The following is a 16,292-nucleotide window of genomic DNA, read 5'->3' as shown; positions in this document are numbered from 1 at the left end:
TTCTTTAAAGGATAACACTCTCTCATGATGGGGAGGGGGGAGATTTACACTAATTATTCCTCTGGTAAAACATGATCCATTGTGATGCAAAGATTAAACTATTTATTCTGTCAACCAGAATCTATTTTGGGAAATATACCATCCCTTGAATACATGGATATGCAATTCCTTATAAGAGACAAAAAAAAACCAAGCAAACAAATTGTTTATATTATATGAATTGCAGGGAATGACACTGTTATGCAAGCAAGAGGAACGATAAATTTATCATTAATTTGCAAGAACAGCTGATTTACTATCTATAGCAGAAGATTATTATTATTTTTGTAACATTCATTGTGGGGCTGAAATTTTATTAGTATATAAATTTAGCCTCTTATTCAGAATCAAAAGTGCCCATCTTTAAAAAAGTATGCAGCAGAAACTGAACATTTGCATGACAGACGGTGTCTCCATATGGGAGTGAAGTTAAAAAATATGTAATTAATGATATTGAAATTTCGCAAGATTATTTAATGAAAAAACTTTCGAGCCTACAGACCAGTAAGGCTCCTGGAGTTGATGGAATATACCCTATAATCTTAAGGGAGGCGGCAAGCGAGTGCATTGAACCATTGAGGCTAATTATGCAAGCATCACTAGACTCTGGGGAGATTCCCTTAGATTGGAAAAGTGCAAATGTATCTCCCATACATAAGGGAGGCTCTAAAAGTGAAGCTGGAAATGATCGACCTGTCAGTCTGACTTCAGTAGTAGGGAAAATCATGGAGGCAATGATCAAGGGTGGAATTCAGGATCATTTGGATCGAATTGAAATTCTCAAGGATACTCAGCATGGTTTTGTAAAGGGAAAATCATGTTTAACAAATCTGGTTCGCTATTTCGAAAGGGTCACTCACGAGCTGGATTTAGGGAATAATTTCGACATTGTTTATTTAGATTTCAGCAAAGCTTTTGACTCAGTCCCACATGAGCGGTTGCTTTATAAGCTGGAACAGGTTGGAATCACTGGGAAAATCCTTAGATGGATAGAAGGATGGCTTCAGGGCAGGAGGCAGAGGGTTGTGATAAATGGCTATTCCTCAGATTGGGTTGATGTAAGAAGTGGGGTTTCCCAAGGATCAGTATTAGGACCACTGTTGTTTTTAATTTTCATAAACGACATCGATGAAGGGATAGAGGGCGTGATGTCTAAATTTGCAGATGATGTTAAAATTGGTAGAGTAGTTAATGATCACTGTCAAGCTGAGTTTCTTCAGAGAGACCTAGATAGACTTCAGGAATGGTCAGAAAAATGGCAGCTATGCTTTAATCCAACAAAGTGTAAGGTATTACACCTGGGAAACAGTAATCCCAAAATAACCTATTCACTTGGTGGAGTTCAACTAAACCCAGTACTGGAGGAAAGGGACTTGGGTGTTACGATACGGTCAGACATGAAATTCTCTGAGCATTGTAAACAGGTTGCAAGGAAGGCCCATGGAGTCCTATCGATGATCTACCGAACTTTTGCAAGTAGAGACAGGGACGTGATAATCCCATTATATAAGGCTTATGTTAGACCACACTTGGAATACTGTGTTCAAGTATGGAGACCGCACCTTAAAGACATCGAGCTTCTTGAAAGGGTGCAAAGAAGGGTAACTCGCCTGGTGAGATCGGCAAAAGGGCATCCTTATGAAGAAAGACTTCGAATATGTGGGTTGCAGAGTTTGGATACTAGATACCTTAGAGGAGATTTGATTGAGGTGTTTAAGGCTCTGAGAGTCATCAGTAAAATGAATGAGGACGAAATTTTTAAGATTATAAATGATGCTAGAACTAGGGGACATAAATTCAAGTTATGGGGGGGAAATGTTTAGATTGGACTGCAGGAAGTTTTATTTTAGCCAGTGAGTTATAAATTACTGGAATAAGTTGCCTTCATGGGTGGTAGAGGCCGACAGTTTGGGGAAATCCAAAGGTCATCTGGATAGTACTTTCGGGTAAGGGAAATGCATAGGATGATAGGTTTAATTTCCTTATTTTTTATTAATTATTATTATTTTTTTGTTTTGTTTTTATCATTGTTTTGTTCGGATTTTTTTTTTTTTTTTTTTTGGCTGGTGAAGCATAAGCCATAGGCTTTCTTGCACCATGCGGCCATTACTAATACTAATACTAATATGATGGAGGCACTGTATATCATGTCTGTCAAGGATATATGTAGGGGTGTGTGTGTATAAGAGAGAGAGAGAGGGGGGGGAGTTGGGCATTTAATTAACCAGATTGCCATAGACAGAGTCAAGAATTTAAGAGGTTTGGGAATACCACCTCAGATGTGGAAACAATATTCCATGGTAGACATTTTTAAGATTTGCAGAGTTAGCTGATATTGAGAAGAAAAGTAATGTTGAGAGAGAAAAAGAGAAAGCCTGTTTTTTTTTTTTTTTTTTTTTTTTCCCCTTCAATGCAATATAAAAAATATTTGTACAGTAACCCAAAGCAATACTTGTAAAGGAATGCAACAGAAGCAATGGTGTGATTAAAAAGAATTTAAAGATTCTTTTTTTGTGGGAAATAAAGACAGGACTGGAGTTTAGAGGAATTAAGTTTTCTTCTTCCAACTGAATTTTTAAATGGAAATTGGCATTAAATTAACTTGTTATAAATAGTTGAAGTTGTAGCTGTTTTTGAAAAGCATTCCTTTACAAGGTAGTGTTTGTTAAATTAGAAAGTGGAATTAACATACTCTATGATCAGCAAAACTATGGATGAAATTTCTAGTCAGTGACGCTAGAAGTCACACCCACAGTTCTGTTGATGATATAATAGTGCAGTAATAAACTGAATGGGGGGAAAAGTGGGTAAAAAAATAGAACTTTGTGGAACTCCAGCATTAGTTAAGAAATTACAAGACAGAGCACTATCAAATGATGACAGTATGCCTGAAAAGTCAGAAATAGGTTTTGAATATGTGAGGGAAATATAAAGTAGACTGAAACATTACTTATTTGACACCCACAGAAAGGTACCTACTGCTGATATGTGTGTAATATTGGACCTCTGGGATAATTTGGAGTCAAAAGCCTTGGATATAATGCTGAGAACTTACTTCTCAAAGATAGACTTGAGAATAAGGCTAAAGAGGCTGTTACTACTACTTATGCAGCTGAGATAAAGAAACCCAAAAAAATAATTGATAAGACTCTTAAAGTCTATTGATAAAGAGTGCAAATGATAAGTTTCCAACCAGTGAGCAGGTTGTCTGAAAAATTAAATATGTTTGTCCTTTGCTGAATAATGTCAAAGTTAAAAATATTAGAACCATATAGGACAGAGGTGTGGTTATAGAGATTGAGTGTGAGGAAGATATTTCTAAAATTATGAGATGTTCAAGAAATTGGTCTTAAATATATTAGTCCAAAGATTGTTTATCCTAAGTTTGTGATATACATTACAGAAAAAGATGTGCAACAGAACAACTATATAGAACAAGTTTGATCGAAGAATTTTAAGGACAGTGGTTTCACAAAACAGGACTTTAAAAAATAGTATAGAAGTGGTATTTGTAACAAAATCTAACAAAATCTATCTTTGGGATAGGAATAACATTAACTGTTTTAAAGTGAACGGGGTAAATACCAGTCTTAATGGAAAGATTGAATATATGCAATATTATATATTTAAGTTGTGGAAAGCATTTTTTCCACAAGATAAGTGGAATCTTATCTGGGCCAGCTGAAAAATCTTTTGTAAGTTTCCAAAGCACTTGAATGACATCGGCTGTGTTCACCAAGAGATTATTCAGTATATCATCCTTAATGACTTGAAATCAATAAGTTGAAGCAGTAGAAGCTGCAGTTTTCTCAGAAAAGGAGGAGAAAAAGGTTGCAAAAAGATCTGTTTTAGTTTTGTCACGGGTTGTAGCTTACCATCGGAATCAATGATCCTGGTTCCTGTTGAGCAGTTATTAGAATTCTTAAGCATGTTCCAAAATGGCTTCAGGTCTCCACTCGCTGTGAAACTGCATTGAACTGATTGAATATAACAAGCGTACTGATTTCTGCTCATTCTTTTAATGTTGCTTCTATGTTCCTCGAACAGTGCCATGTATGCTTCATGTGTAGCCCTAAAGTGTTTTCTGTACTGCTCTTTGGCTCGGATAATCACAATTATGTCTGTCGTGATCCAATGAGGGAATCTGTTCCTGAAATTTACTAAGAGGTATGAACTCTTGAATGATACAGGAGATTGAGCTCATAAGATGATCGATGACTGCATCAAGATCATTAATATGTGGGAAGGAGAACCATTCAATGCAATCAAGTTCACGTACTAATAATTGCCAGTCTGCTCTCCTAAAGTTCAGCTTGGCTGGGACAAGAGTAGTGCATCTACTTTTCTGTGATATGTTTATTTGATAGTTTAAAGCCTTGTGATCAGACGGCAGAAATGACACTGCTTCTAAAATAAGGATCTGCTTTGATGCAAAAATGAGATCCAGCATTGCCTTGCCTATATACCTTCTTCAGTATCATTGATAAATATACAAAACAACAATAGGCCAAACACTGAAAACCCTGGGGGACTCCACTAATAACATTAGTCCACGAAGAGCAGTGTCCATTGATTACCACTCTCTGTCTTCTCCCACTCAACCACACTTTTATCCATTGTAGCAACTTGCCCTTAATGCTATACTGCTCCAATTTGTACAGTAGTCTTCCATGAGCAACAGTGTCAAAAGCTTTCCTGAAATCCAAGTATATGATATCAAAATTATTTTTTACATCCAGTTCCTTTGTGACCACATCACAGTATCCAATCAAATTGGTCAGACAACACTTAACAAATTCCTTATCAAATCCATGCTGTGTCTGAATTATTACTGCAGTCTAGTCTAGATGATCCTGCAATGCTTCTTTAACCAGTGATGGCATTATTTTCCCGGGAACAGAAGTTAAACTAACAGATCTGTAATTCCCCTTTGATTCCCCTTTGTGAATTGGGAATACATTTGCACATCTCCAGTCACATCTCCCTTGAGTTCAAGGATGCTCTCATAATTATGGCTTAGGGTTTGCTTACTTCCTTTACTGTGTGGTATGAACTCTTGAATGATAGAGGAGATTATTTAATAACTGGATAGATCCCATCTACCCAAGGTGCCATTCTTATGTTTAACTTCAATAATTTCTCCTCCACTTTGCTCTCAGTTATTAAACTCATTAAGCTTTCTATTAGAGTTTAATTAGCTTCTGACCTCCACTTCCCTACAGAATTCCTCATGTGTGAATGTAGATGCAAAATACTTGTTCAGTTTGTCAGTTATTTGAGCAGGATCACCAACAGTCAACTAATTGATATCAAGTGGGCCAACTTGATTCTTACCCTTCCTTCTAGAGTTTATATAAGTAAAGAAGTCTTTGAATCATTTGCTAAAGATTTCTCATCTGCCTTCACTTGTCTAACCTGCTTTGTGACTTGCTTACAGACTAGCTTATATCTACTATAGCCTTCTGTGTCGGGTATTAATTAATATGCATCCCATTCTTTTTTCTCCTCTGCCACAAGTCTCATTAATTCATCAGACATCCATTTTGGCCTAAACCTTGAACAGTATTTCTTAGTTGGTATGAAAAGCCTAGTAGCTCCCAAGATTAATTCCTTGAATGCTTCCCATTTAGAATTAGCTGTTGGTAACATCAGCAATTGGTCCCATTGTATAGAATTTAAAAACTGTCCAAGACCACTGTAGTCAACCTTTATGAAAGCAAAAACCCTTCCCTTTACCGATGATGGTAGTTACGTCTTTATGTCCCACATCAGTACGCGGTGATCACTGCCACCTAGTGGTTCCTTTATATGCAAATTGTTGTTGTTGTTGTTATGGGAGTTTAATGGCACATAAACTACTATGGCTATAATGCGCCTCTATATATGCAAATTCTTAATGCACGAATAATCACTGCTGAAAATCAGATCAAGAGTATTACTCCCTCTGGTTGCCTCTCAAACATGCTGCTGTATAAAACATTACTTGAATTAACTGCATATAAACTTCAGTTTTGTTACTAAGTTTCATTAAGTATCTTTAAATGGAATGCTGTTATAACCTCAAAAAGACATTATCATATACTGCATAACAGAAAAAAATGGGGATTTGCTGGAGCTGTTGTCCCAAATGCAACAGCTCCAGATAACTTATACACTTGTAAGGAATTAATTAAAAATAATAGAGGAAGAGGTGAATTTGGGAATTATGATATAGGCAGAGAAGAAACACTGTGTATAATGCAGACAAATGGCAAGAAGGGCTTATGGTGTCGTTGATTATTTTTCTGACTGCTTGCAGAAATGGGGGGAGTTATAATTTCACTGTGCAAGGCAATTGTGAGATGGTTTAGAATACTATGTATAGGCATATATTCCACACAAAAGACTAAGCTTCTTGAAAAAGCTCAAAAATATGGCAATTTGTCTTGTGAAGTCAGCAAAAAGATACCCATATGAGCAGCCTGTGAATATACCTATGGGAACTAGGCAATTAAATATCTTTGGGGGAATCTAATTGAAGTTTATAGGGCTCCACAAGGGAGGGGAGGGCAATGAAACAAATGAATATGAAATTTTTTGGTATTAAGTTCCACTAGAACCATAGCTCATATATTCAAATATAAATAAAATGGACTGTAGAAAGATTTCCTTCACCCACCAGAATAAATTGTCTCCATAGCTGCTTGAGGCCACAGCTAAAGAAAATGCAAATGTCTGCTGGATAAGTACCTACAGGAGGAGGAAAATGCATAAGTAGTGCTTTCTGACTGGCACAGAAAAAAAAAGTTCTGGCTTCCTTACACTAAAAGTAATACTAATACCACAGAACATTTGAGGGAGTTTCTGAAGCAGTTCTGACAACAGGAATCTGTTGTCGGGACTGGAATTCCAACCAACCTACATGAATTAGTGACTGTCCTTGTGGATTAATGGTGCCAAATCTCTGCAGGACAGTTTCAGAGTCTAGTGTATTCTAAGTTTTGATATTAATAAAACCTAGAAAATTAACCAGGACTGAAAAATGAAAAAAACACTGAAAAATGCAAGTTCCTGCATAAGGGGAGCAGTAATCTCAGAATAACATACAACAACTATGTGGTACCACACTCAGGATAGTGGAGAATTAAAAAGACCTAGGGGGGAATGTGCAATCAGGCATGAAGTTCTCTGAGCAGTGAAGATGGGCTGCTAGGACAACTCATGGACTTTTGTAAATGGTATACAGAATTTTACTGGGACAAGGAAATGATTATCCCATTATATAAGGCAATGGTTAGGCTACACTTTGAATGCTGCATACAAGACCAGAAGCCTCATTTTATATAGGATGTGGATCTGTTAGAAAGAGTGCAAAAAAGAACTATTAATAAGATTATTGAGAACAAAAGAGTACTCTTACCAAGAAAGAGTTCAGTTCTGAAAATTGCAGTGTATGGAAACTCAATCAGATATCACATGCAAGGAGATCTGATTGAAGTGTTTAAGGCTTTGAATGGATTGAGTAAGCTAAATACTGATGGTATCCTAACTCTTGCACAGACCACACACATGAAGGGGGCAAAAATCTAAATTAACTTTAAAAATTTAAATTAAATTAAATTGCCACTATTAATATGTGTTAAGTGGCCTACAACCAGTGACTGATTTTGGTAGGCATTTCCATTATTCTTTCCACCATCTGTATATGAAATGAAATGAAACAAAATGCTTTAAGTTCCTCTAGAATCTTAAATTTTTTTTTTTTTTTTTTTGCCTAAGGAATCCTAAAAGTAGTACATAATATGCCAGAGCTCAATCTTTTGCATCTGTTCTTTCATCATCATTCTTTATAATGACAATGAAAGAACAGATATAAAAGGATGAAAATTAATCAAAAGCGAGCAATACTCATGACTATCTCCATTCTAAATATTCAAATTTATTACTCTTTCATGTGATACATTAGAAAATTTTGTGCAACTTTTAAGAAGTTTATATAACACTAGTTGGAAATCATTACTGTAGGGGTATAAGCAACAGTCCTTGTACAAGCTAACCTACCATGAATACAAGTGAGGCTGGATCACACTTAAAGTAAAACATTAAAATGAAACAAATTTTATTTTGATAAATACTGATTACTGGATAAATATTATTGTTCTTTCAATTCAGATCTGAAATTCATCGACTGCCATTTTTGTCATCTATGTAATCTCTATGGTAGAGATCATGAATAAATTAATACATTCATGTTTGATAATATAGCAAAATAATGTACTGTACTAACAAACAAAGACTTTTTTTTGTTTTGCTTCATTCAATGTAAACTGCTGTGTAACACTACACAGAAATAAAGATATAAAGATAATTTATCACTTCAATCCAGTTAAAATAATATTTCATTGTGATAATTCATAAACTAAAAATTTCCTTAACATTGTACAATATGAACTAAAAGTCAGGACAATTTAAAAAAAAAAAAGTCAAAGTGGAATTTTAGTTACTTTTAATGATATATCAATATATACAGAACAAAAAGGAACAAAAGATACATCAATATATAATGAACAAAAACCAAAATGACTGTTATGATCACAGTCAACTTCAGCTGACTGCCCAAGACAACCAATATCAATTCGCTTGTCCCTCACTTTGGTTCATACTGCTCAACTCAGTGATAAAATTAAGTTTTTAAATATAAATCAAAAATATAAGGATGAAATTAAATAGTTTAAATATGAACATACTCAATGGCATTTTCTAGATATCTTCTCTGTGATTCCAATATTGAATTCCATTCTAACGATTCTGTTTTAAGCCTATAAAACAATTTGGTAAGCCTTTCTAAAAACAATTTGGTAAGCCTTTCTAAAACAAATTATCTAATTTCTCCAGAATCAATAAAGTAATTCTACATATTAGTTACAGTGATAGTCCAATAATAATGAGAGTGGAAGAAAATCAGAAATGTAATCATTACAATGAATTTTCATTACAGCCAAATTGCAGGTTAAAAAAAAAGACACAAGAAACTTAGAGACTAGTTGTATACTGACTTCTAATCTGCAATCACAAAATGTTTATTGCAATCAAACAATAAATCATCTGAAGTATCCTGCACAAAAATAGGAACAGTTACTCCAAAATTTATTCAACACCTTGCAATTTATTCTACTTCCTGAGAGCCTCACTATCAAAGGACATGGTGTCTGATTTTATTCTTAAGAACAATGAAGAGGAATAATGATAATAACATAACCTCCTGCTAATTTCTCTTTTTCTGATGCCAAAGCATTCATAAGAGCATTTTGCTATGAAGGAATCAGGCTAACAATTAAATTTACAATTATGCTTATAAGACTTCAATTTCTTCTTCAATAGCTTTAAGGATAAATAACAATTAAATTAACATATTAAAGGTGAAAAAAAACTTTTTGTATTTTTTGAACTATGAAGTATAGGAAACCACCAAATAACACGGTACTTCTATAACACCGTTTTGCTCTAACAAGATTGATAAATTGCAGAAATCCTTGCACAACATGGTACTGTACTTATATAACATGGTTTCGCTCTAGCGTGATTAAGAGAATTGCGACAAATCTTGAATAACACGGTATTTTTGAGCTTTATTGTGGAGAAAACCCTGTTGGATGTAATTTTTCAACATTTCTATTCTTTTTTGTGAATCTCAGCTGTTGACTTGCTTAGTCGCTATGCAAAAAAATTGGAAAATCCCCGTATTTTATTTTGTTGGGAAATCCCTGTATTTTATTTTGTTGGGAAATCCCCATGTTAGGTTCTGTGCTACTGAACTTGTGCTTGTTTAAGACCATTAAAAATTGCAACTTCAAAGCATGCAGTTTGTGATTTTTAAGGTTTTTGTAAGGTTATTTTGGTTTTTATTTGATTGTTTATAAATTTTTCCTGGTATGTATTACTAAACCTTGTTCTTAAGAATCGTATTGGAATACAGTAATTTATTTGTTGTGAATTAAATTCTAGCCCTAAATTATCTTCAGTTAATCCAAATTATGCCTAAGGAACTTAGGCATAATTTAAGTTAACTGCAGACTTATTTAAAGAATGGTTTCTAACTTGTTTTGTGCCAGCTGTGGAAAACTATTTAAAGCGGAAAAATTTAGCTTTCGGTTTTATTACTATTGGATAAAGCGCCAGGCCATTCAAAAGATTTAAGTCATCCAAAATGTTGAAGTAATGTTCCTATCACCTAATACAACTTATTGAATTCAGCCAATATATCTACCTTTAAAATTCATTACATCAGAAAATTTTTGCAATGGATTTTGGAAAAAATTGATTCCGAATCTATTCAAGTGATGGAGGCATGGAAACATTTTTCCATTGTGGACTGTATCGGAATCATAGCTTTATCACTCAAAGAAGTAAAAGTGTCAGCATTAAATGCGTGTTGGAAAATTGTATGGCCAGAGTGAATTTGTTCAGGAAATATGGTCAAACCGGAAAAAAAACAGTATTAGCGAGATAGTAGAACTTGCTAAGTCGGTAGGAGGGGAAGGTTTTGATGATATGACCACTGAAGACGTTCAAGAATTTCTGGTAGAAAAAGAAGATGGTGAAGTGATTTGGTGGAAATGGCATCGGAGGTAATTCAAAGGATCAATTCAATTCACAGATAAATTCTGAAGTTCCAAATTTTACACTAAAAAGCATACGGGAAGGCATAAACTTAGCCAAGAAATTATAATCTTATTTTTTGAATGCAGATCCTTCAACTTAAGGGAACACAAAGTTCAAAGGGGAGCTTCAAAAATACTTAGCTCTATACTATGCAATTTACAAAGAACTATCAAATAAAATCAAATAAACCCAGATTACTGATTTTTTAAAGAGAGCAAACAATGCATAAAATGCAGATGCTGCAGAAGAAAGTTCAGAAGGTGAAGATATTCTGCAATGGAGAAAATGTTCTCGTTTGGTTGTGCTTAGCAGGAATGAAGAGGAAGAAATTAAATGAACATACACTATTTGACAAATACGTATCATAGTTTGTAAGGCATTTGTTCAGTTATTACTATTTTTAAAAAAAAATTGTTTCCAATAGTTATTAAAAAAAATGATGTATTTCTGTCAGCTTTTGGAACATAACCTCCCTTTTTGTACTGGTTCTTAGTCCTGTATAACACGGTTTCGCATTACACGAGATTTTATAGGAACCTAACTACCATGTTATATGAGGGTTACCTGTATTCCTTTTACACTTTTTGAAGCATTTTTTCAGTGAATTGTAATAATTTTTGTAATTTTAGTTTAACTTTTAAGGGTAACATTTTTAAACATAATTCATCAGTGCTTATGTTAATATTTTAGTTAAATATTTTATAATTTTAAATTCTGTTTAAAAGAGATTATGGATTCACCTAGAAAAGTTAGTCATATCATACCAAACAATATACACCACATCTCAAAGTAACTAGATATATCCTATTGTCTTGAAAACTTAGAAAACTCTTATAGAGGGTCTCAAGGACTGAAGCATTTGCTCACTTCATATCAGCTATCTAGGCCCTGAAAAAGATCAACTGGTACAGAATGCTTTGGTCCTGCAAGTGGTAATCCAGAATCAAGTTCTGGATTACAAAAACCTAATGGGTCTAGTGGAAGAATAGTAATATATGTGGGACTACTGATCTAAAGCTTAAACAAACTGATGAATTGGTTATGAAATATAAAGCCATGTTTAAAAAGTCTCTCAAGATAGGATAGAATGTTCTGTGTCTGCAATTCTGTGAGTAGGCTACGGTTAATCCAGAAGGATTAACTGGGTCCATTCTATTTAAATAGAGGAGCTACAATGGTTTTCACTAATTACATTGAGCAGACTTTAAGGGAGACAATAATGAAGGGTTTTTTTTTTTTTTATGTGAACCCCAAACACGAGAGGTATTAGAACCTATAGTACTTAGTACCGTGCTTGGGTTGGAGGTTGAGAAGACGAAAGAAGATATTTGTTGACATTGGACTTGAACTTCTGTAGATTGTAATTTTCAGGAAATACGTATGAAGGAAAGTTGTTCCAGAAAACGGCAGTTGAATGAATAAATGAGGAAGATGAAAAGTTGGTTCTGTGGGTTTGAAGTTGGACAGTAAATGGATGTTGGCTGGTGGCGGCACGTGTTCGGACTGTTTTGAAAGAGAGAGCGGGAATTATAGAAGCCAATTCAGAAGAACAGTGCCCATGGAAATATCTGTAGAAGAGGCATGCAGTAGAAACAGTACGTCTATGAGAAAGCGAGTGGAGAGACTCTGTTAGAGATGAATCATTAATTAACCTAACTGCCCTCTTCTGAATGGAATCAAGAAGCCTGAGAGAGGTTTTGGGGGCACCACCCCAGATTTGGGAACAATATTCCATGGCAGGGCGGATTTGCGATTTATACAGAGTGAGCAGCTGTTTGGAAGAAAAGTAACGCCGAGAGCGAAAGAGAAAACCAAGTTTTTTAGATGCAGAGGAAGCAATATTTGTAATGTGCTTGTGCCAAGAGAGATTAGAAGTCAGGGTAATCCCCAAAAGAGATATATCCTTTTGCCTAGAAATTGGAGTGTCTCTAAAGATAAGCATAGGAGCAGAAGAATCCTTTTTGCGAGATATAAGACAAGATTGAGTTTTAGAAGGGTTGAAATCAACTAAGTTGTCTTTGCCCCACTGGAGAATTACCTAAAGATCAGCATTTAAGGAATTGGTAGCAGATTTTCAAGAAGTTGAAGCTGATTGAGCAGGGCAAGGTTTCTCAAAATGGAAAGTTGAATGCAATGTGCTATCATCGGCAAAACTATGGATAGGATTTCCAGTCAATGGAAGAAGGTCATTGATATACAAGAGGAAAAGAGTGGGGGAAAGAACTGAACCTTGGGGGACACCAGCATTAGTGAAGAAGTTAGAAGACAGAGAGCCATCTACTATCACCCTCAGTGAGCGATCAGAGAGAAAACTGGATAACAAATTACTAAAAACAGTTAGCAAACCGTAAGATGGAAGCTTGTTTAGAAGACCTTTATGCCAAACACGATCGAAAGCCTTTGAGATGTCAAGAGCAACTACTTGTGTTTCACCGAACCTTTCCATTGAAGTAGTCCATAAATGGGTAACATAAGCCAGAATATCACCAGTAGATCGACATTGACGGAATCCATACTGGTGATCATTGATCAGACGGAAGGTTTCTAGGTAGTTTAAGAGAGTTGGCGGTTAATTGATTTCTCCATTACTTTAGAAAGAGTAGAAGTAATTGCAATGGGACGATAATTGGATGGGACGGATTTGTCACCCTTTTTAGGAACTGGCTGGATATGAGCAAATTTCCAAGCAGAAGGAAAAACACCTTTCGAATAAGAAAGTGAAAAAAGGCGGCAAAGAATAGGAGTAAGTTCAGGAGCACAGATTTTGAGAACAAGTGGAGAAATACCATCAGGACCTGGAGCTTTCTTAGCATCAAGATTCATCAAAATCCTTCTGATATCCTTTTGACGGAAGACCACAGGAGGCATTGAATGGAGCGTGTTGGGAATGGTGGGAGGTGTTTTACCAAGTTCATTAATACACGAGCTGGAAGAAAAATGGGATGCTAGCAGGTCAGCTTTATCCTTGGCTGAAGTGACAACAGAACCATCTGGTTTGGACAGAGGTGGAAGCAGAGATGGGCAAAAGTTGCGGCCAATAGCTTTGGCAAGAGACCAGAATGCTCGGCTACCATTAGGGCAAGAAGCAAGTTTTCTACTCTTAGCCTATTCAAACTTTAGTTTGGACTGATTAATAACTGCTTTACAATTGTTGCGAGCTTTGGTGTAGGCAGAAAATGAAACTGAAGAATTAGAAACAAGCCAATTACGATATGCAACATTCTTCTCTTGAACAGCCTTAGCACATTTATTGGAAAACCAAGGTTTAGATAAAGGACGAGATTTTAAAGTGGAGTGTGGGATAAAGGATTCCATTCCTGCAAGAATAATTTCACTGACACGATCTGAGCAAACGTTGACATCAGGAGTTTTGAAACAGTAATCTGACCAAGGAAAAGAAGAAAAGAAGTCTCGCAGGTCATCCCATTTTGCATTCTTGTAATGCCAAACAACACGAGGTTGGGAATAGCCATGAGATAAAGGTTCCATTGGAGAAGAGACAATCACCAAGTTGTGATCTGAAGTGCCTAAAGGACCTCTCACTTCGACCGTGTACTTAGAAGGGTTGTTTGTGAGAAAAAGATCAAGTGTATTGGCTGTATGATTCGGATTGTCCGGTATTCTTGTAGGTAAATGAACAATCTGTGCTAGGTCATTAGTAATTGCAAAAGCCTCAGCATCTCGACCTGCTGGGTCGGTGTGACTAGAAAACGGAAGCCAGCTGGAGTTGTGAACATTAAAATCACCAAGGAAAATTACCTCACTGTTAGGAAAGTTGGACCGGAGAAAGTCAAGTTGCAACGAGAGGAAGTCAAAGAGCTCCAAGTGATTAGTGGAGTTGGGAGAACGGTAGAGACAACAGATGAATTTGACACAATGAGGTAGAGAGATTTTAAGCCAGAGAAGATCAAAGAGAGGAGATTCCAAATTGCCAAGTCTCTGACAGGGAATATCAGAACGGACATATGCACAAGTACCACCTTTGAGGCGAAAGGAATCATACAGCGAATAATTTGGGCATCTGAGATGAGCAGTAGTTGAATCAACCGATAACTGAGATTCTGTCAGAAAAAGTACATGGGGTTTGGCAGACTGCAAGTGGAAATGGACATCGTTGAGATTAGAATTGAGACCACGTATATTTGTGAAATGAATTAGGAAGTCCTTGGGAGGTTTAGATCTTTTCGCAGATAAGCTTGTTCTATTAGTTTGACAATTCATGGTGAATTCAATAGTAAGAAAAAGTGGGTGGGACATGCTGTATGAAGTAATGAAATTTTTGGATATGGCGTACACGTGGTAAGAATATACCCAGATCCTTGACATAAAGTGGCCTCGACAATGCTCCCCGCATACACACTACTCGGACTCCCTCCAGTCACTATCTGGAAGAGTAGAGGTAGCAAGATTATACACTAGCTGATCCGGAAGCCTCCTAGAGAGTTACCAATAGGTTCGGTCCGGTGTACTAACTAGCGGCCAGCCTGCGAAAACCGTTTTAGAGCTGTACCCTCGAAATGTAAGGAATATTGGATCTCGCCACGACGTTCATCATAACCTCAAAAGTCATCAATCATACTGCATGATGGAAGAGATAGGGAAGGGTTGACCGGAACTTAGCTCTAGAGACTAAACATGGGTTCCACCACTTCAAGCCTCCAATAAGCAAAGTGGTGGTATTTCACCGGTTGATGAGTCATCTACCACCTAGTACTGCCTGGTAACATAGAGGGGCGGCATTCCTCCATGTGGTGTGGGTGCCACACCTCGACCCCTGCTTACGTTGGTTCACACCTGGGTGGTCACCCACCATGTGCTTGTGCATGGAGGTTATACCCAGGATTACTAACAGTCCCACCGTCGTGAAGGTGCAAGCAGAGGATTTGGCTGTCACAGACCGTCCGGACTTTGCCGAAATTGGGTCCACTTGACTTGCGTGTCACCCGAATATCAGTTCCATCAGCGTTTTAGACTCCCAGGTAGCAAGTACAGCTTGTCTGGCATATCTGAGAGAATGTCTGTGACAACCTCAAGGACCATGGTGAACTGTAAAAACTACTACTACCCTCGAGGTAGTAGGAAACTAAAAAAAGAATTTGGGGTAATTGTACAACCTGACATGATGTTCTCTGAACAGTGCATACAAGCTGCTAAGGCAGCTTGTATGCACTGTTCAGATTCATGGGGTTCTGTCAGTGATATACAAGAATTTTTTAGGAAGGAATAAGGAGGTAATTATTCTGGTGTAGAAGGCAATTTTTAAATCACATCTTAAATACATAAAGTCTGGAAACTTCATTTTAGGAAGGATGTAGATCTGATGTAACAGGTGCAGAGAAGAGCAATGAGATTAAAAAGAAATGAAAAGAACAACGGGGTACTCTTACCAAGGAAAGCTTCAGTTCTGCAAACCTAGAAGGAATCCCAACATCCTCAAATCCCACCACAATATCCCAATTATACTGAAACTCAATTCTGGTAAACCACTCTCTTCTTCTGTATTGCTGATCTGCTTCTGCTGTCCCAGAGGCAGAGAAAGCAAGGGACCTCCCTTAGCAAATGTAGAAGGAACTCCTAGGATCTTCAAGTCTGCCAGAGATATTCCATTTATA

At 36.5% G+C, this 16,292-nt stretch overlaps 1 protein-coding gene across 1 annotated transcript in view; it reads right to left on the bottom strand.

The window, feature by feature from the left end:
• Positions 1-16,292, bottom strand: part of LOC150089573 (uncharacterized) — a 183,973-nt gene that overhangs the window by 36,930 nt on the left and 130,751 nt on the right. Inside the window, exon 7 of the mRNA XM_090368672.1 lies at positions 8,766-8,837. Within this exon, the coding sequence (XP_090224798.1) occupies positions 8,766-8,837 (72 nt within the window). The remainder of the gene's footprint in view (positions 1-8,765; positions 8,838-16,292) is intronic.

This window comes from Mastigoproctus giganteus, chromosome 2 (genome assembly GCF_048544385.1).
Source record: "Mastigoproctus giganteus isolate SK-2022 chromosome 2, ASM4854438v1, whole genome shotgun sequence".
NCBI classification, from domain to species: domain Eukaryota; kingdom Metazoa; phylum Arthropoda; class Arachnida; order Uropygi; family Thelyphonidae; genus Mastigoproctus; species Mastigoproctus giganteus.
Note: the sequence above shows the minus strand (reverse complement) of the source record. Positions and strands in the feature narration are given on the sequence as shown.